Raw genomic sequence first — 4278 nt, 5'->3', positions numbered from 1 at the left:
TCTAAAAATTCATATTTAGCATATAATTAAGTTGGAATTGGGCCAACTCAATTAAGAGTCAATTGGGCCCAAGTTTGGGTTGGGTCAAGTAAAAGGCCTAAATAGTGACCCAACAGGTGGCACTATCGTGGCACAGTCTCCGAGACTGTGTCAGGCGGTGGTATCGCCTAGACATAGTCTTCCAAACGGTGGTACCACCAAACTGGGCGGTGGTACCATCTAGTATCAGTATTGTAGGTGATGGTACCGCCCAACACAGGCGGTGGTACTGCTAGGACCCAGGAAATCTAGGATGAGACTCTTTTAGGTTCTAAGTTTGAATCAACTTGAGGCCTATAAATACCCATCTCATCCTTGGTTAACAAACACAAGAATTGAGAGCAAAAAAGTAGAAAAACGCTATTGTAATCTTGTGAGAACTTCTCTCAAAAGCTCTAAGTGTTAGTGTAGTTTAAGAGAAGAGTAAGTGGGGGTATAAAGGTTTTCTCCCGAGCCTGCAAAAAGAGAATAGAGTTGTAAAGAGGTGATTGGTCTTCGTCTATTGAAGGAATACCATTAGTGGATGTCACTGGCCTCGACGGAAGAGATATCGGTGGAGTGGATGTAGGTTACGATGACTGAACCACTATAAAATTGTTTACATTTCTGTTTTGCTGTTTATCTTTATTGAAAACCGCTTTACTTCCTGATTACTTTTGCTGTACACCCTTCCAAACGTATTTCAAGTTAACTTCTTTCCAAAATCGATTTCAACGAACGAAAGATTTTTGAACCGACGACGTTTTTATCCACTGCACTAATTCACCCCCTAGTGTGACTCATTCCTAACAACATCCATGTAATATGTGATAAAATACTAATAATAATAAGCAGAGAGATCGTCAGATCATATCACAGGTGTCATCACTCACGTACAACATATATAACTAACATAAAATATTATAAAAAATTTTAAATTTGGGTGAGAAAAAATGATTTCTTAAAAGGAGTTTTTAGAACATTAAAAATTAAAAATAGGAAGTGATTGTTTGAGAATTTTGAAAAGGGATACCACATGCCAAAACAAAAAAAGATGGTATTTTCTCAAGTAATCATCGAACATTCGGCATAAAATTTGATGGCTAGAATATTATATTAAGGACATAAATTTTTATACCTAAAATATTATTTTAGTGCAGTAGAAACAGTTATCAATTTTTAAAAACCTATAGCATTATATTTTTATCGTATGACACCTTTTACCGGGAGATATATTTTTTAAAAATCTCAATAATACCTTTGAAATTCATAAGATGGTTTAATCCAATTTAGACTCATTTTAAATCAAGTCAGGTCACAATGAATTGAGTTGAAGTTTGTTAAATTTTTGAATGAGTGTCACCCAAGTATAACATGAGTGTAACTCGAATATAATTAAGAATTTTTTATCACATCAATTAAAATTTCTTGAGAAGTATCGATGTATGATTCTAAAATATTTAGTATATATATATATATATATATATATATATATATTTATGATTTTAAAGTGAATAAATTTTTAAACATGATATTTTTGGGAATGGGTGATCGATTATAATTTATTAAATTTTTATCAAATCTATTCAAACTTCTTCAGAACTATTAAGGTAAGATAATAACATGTTTAGTATTATTTTTTATTTTTTCATGAATTTAGGACATTTAATTTTTGAAATATAATATTTTTGGGTTAAATCTATGATCAAGTGTAACTCTTTGAATTTTTACTAAACCTACCTAAATATTTTTGGAATTACTAAGATGAGATGCTAATATATTTAGTATTAATTTTTTACTTTTTAAATAAATTTCTAATGATTAATTTTTAAAATAAAATATTTTATAAAAAATAATATATTTTTAATATGTTACGTGAATATATTTTTAATATTTTTAATATAAAATATATTTATAAAATTAATATATTTTAAAATATATTTTAAATATATTTTTAATATGTAACAGTTATTTTAGCTAAAATATGAGAAGGATGAGACAAGTATTGGTACCCATGGGGACATGCCTTTCATGGGGATGAGGATGAGAAACATTTTATATTACCCACATAAATATGAGACAAACAAATTCTTGTACCTCCAACTCATTAAGAGCTAGTTTTTTGTTATTCAAATTAGATTGAGTAAACCTTGATTAAATCGGTTATGATTTAATTAATAATAATTTGGTTCACTTGAATTAAATGAAATATCTTCTTATTTAATAATAGCAACTCCTCACCTAATCCTTAATCATAGGCAGTATCGTGACAGTTATTTTGAATTTATCTTTATCAATCTTCCTCTTCTCTCCGTTAATAGATAAATGATATTTTTTTTGGGCGATCGATAGCTGCAAACGATAAATACGATATTCCTTTATATTCTTTTGTCTTTTTGACGAAGGTTACTGGCCCCTGTTATAATTAAATAGGATATGGAGAATTCGTAGTTTACTGGCCCCTGTTATATTTAAATAGGGAATGTGATGGAGATGAGGGTTGAGATGAGAACAAACATGATAGAAGCATTTTCTATCCCACTGTTGACATTCTTAAGGAGGAGGAAGTGATGAAGGTGGATAAGGGAGAAAGAGAGGAGAAGGCAAATGTGAAATCGGCGGAGGAGGATGAGGAGAGAAGAGGAGAAAACCAAGAGTGAAAATGAGAAGGCGAAAGTCGTAGGAGACAAAGTAAAGATGGTAATTTAAAAAATTCATAGATAATCCAGGTTTATTTAAATTAAATTAAATAGTTAATGTTTAGTTAAATCATTTTGATCCGATTCATTTTTTAAAAAATAATTCAGTTCTAAAAAATCAAGTCAAACATAATAAAAAATAATTTATACGATTTAATGAGAATATTTTGATCAACAGTACCCAGTAAAAACTAAATACGGGGTGCATCGGGTAAAAACTAGATCTTTTTGGTAAATTATCTAAAAATAATTCCAATGATATAAAATAAAATAGTTTGTTTTATTTTTTGATTTAGAACTTATTAATATCGTAATATTCGTGTCCATCTTAACGCTCCGTCTCCTTGTGCTGCATTGAAGCGGCGTTACTGAGATTCCCAAAACCCCAACCTTTGGCGCTTTGAGACACGTTTCTCTTCTTTTCTCTCCTTGCCCGTTTCTCTCTCTCTCTCTCTCTCTCTCTCTCTCTCATGAGGCGATCCCACTCTCTCCTCCGCCCCGCTTTCTCGAGCGCATGGCCTCCCTCCCTCCGTCCGCCATGTCTCCGTCCGGTCGCTTCTGCCCACCTCTCTACCGCATCGGCCCCCCACCAGCCCACCGAGCGGGTCTCCGCCATCGTCGACGAGATCTCCCGCCTTTCCCTCCTCGAGGTCGCCGATCTCACGGAGGCCCTCCGGACCCGGCTGGGCGTCGAGCAGATGCCGGTCATGGCCATCATGACCCCCGGCATGGGTGCCGCCGCCGGCTTCCCTGGACCCGCCGGTGCCGCCGGTGCGGCGCCTGAGGAGAAGGAGGAGAAGACGGCGTTCGATCTGAAGCTGGAGAGCTTCGACGCGGCCGCCAAGATCAAGATCATCAAGGAAGTGAGGACCTTTACGGACCTGGGGCTGAAGGAGGCCAAGGAGCTCGTGGAAAAGGCCCCAGCCGTACTGAAGAAGGGGGTGCCCAAGGAGGATGCGGAGAAGATCGTGGAGAAGATGAAGGAGATAGGTGCTAAAGTTGTTTTGGAATGAAGTGGTTGTTAGGTAGGATCTCCTTCTCTGTTACACAATTTTTTACCTAATCTGCTAAATTTTGGGATCAAGAAGATAAATGGGTGGAATGGATTCTTCATTCGGTTAAAGCTCATTCCCTACCTGAACATTTATTTGATGTAAGCTACGCCAACTTATTTTGCAATATCATCCCTTTCTATTCTATGGAAATGATTGAGTTTTGGGGTGAAAAAAGCAAAGTTATACAAGGAGTTGTTCCTTCTTGTCTTGTCCATCTACAATGAAACATGTGTTCGGTGAAAAGTAGGCACCTTAATTTGTTGTGATATTATCTCTTAGACCAATGGATTCTTGTAATCACGGCAGCAAAATTTAAATGAATGGTATGATTCTTGTACTTTTTTGTGCTTAGTTTTTTACTGAAACAGGCATTGGGCAGCAACAAGTTTACATTAGTCTCCTTGTATTATTACCAACTGTTCACTGAATTGGTAACTAAATAGTCACTGAAATAATGTTATAGGGAACTTGTGTGTCTATATGGAAACTGAAAACACATTGTTCCT

General features: G+C 35.4%; 1 protein-coding gene across 1 annotated transcript; it reads left to right on the top strand.

Moving 5' to 3' along the window:
• Positions 1 to 3077: 3077 nt before the first annotated feature.
• LOC135643680 (uncharacterized) lies at positions 3078 to 3922 on the top strand. The gene has a single exon (XM_065160959.1). The coding sequence runs from the start codon at positions 3188 to 3190 to the stop codon at positions 3728 to 3730; it is 543 nt and encodes a 180-aa protein (XP_065017031.1). The 5' UTR covers positions 3078 to 3187; the 3' UTR covers positions 3731 to 3922.
• Positions 3923 to 4278: the final 356 nt, after the last annotated feature.

This window comes from Musa acuminata, chromosome BXJ3-7 (assembly GCF_036884655.1).
Source record: "Musa acuminata AAA Group cultivar baxijiao chromosome BXJ3-7, Cavendish_Baxijiao_AAA, whole genome shotgun sequence".
Taxonomy (NCBI): domain Eukaryota; kingdom Viridiplantae; phylum Streptophyta; class Magnoliopsida; order Zingiberales; family Musaceae; genus Musa; species Musa acuminata.
This window is presented reverse-complemented; position numbering and strand designations above follow the sequence as displayed.

Excerpts from the sequence above, each read along its gene's own strand:
- LOC135643680 (XM_065160959.1), top strand. The coding sequence starts at position 3,188 with ATGAGGCGATCCCACTCTCTCCTCCGCCCCGCTTTCTCGAGCGCATGG.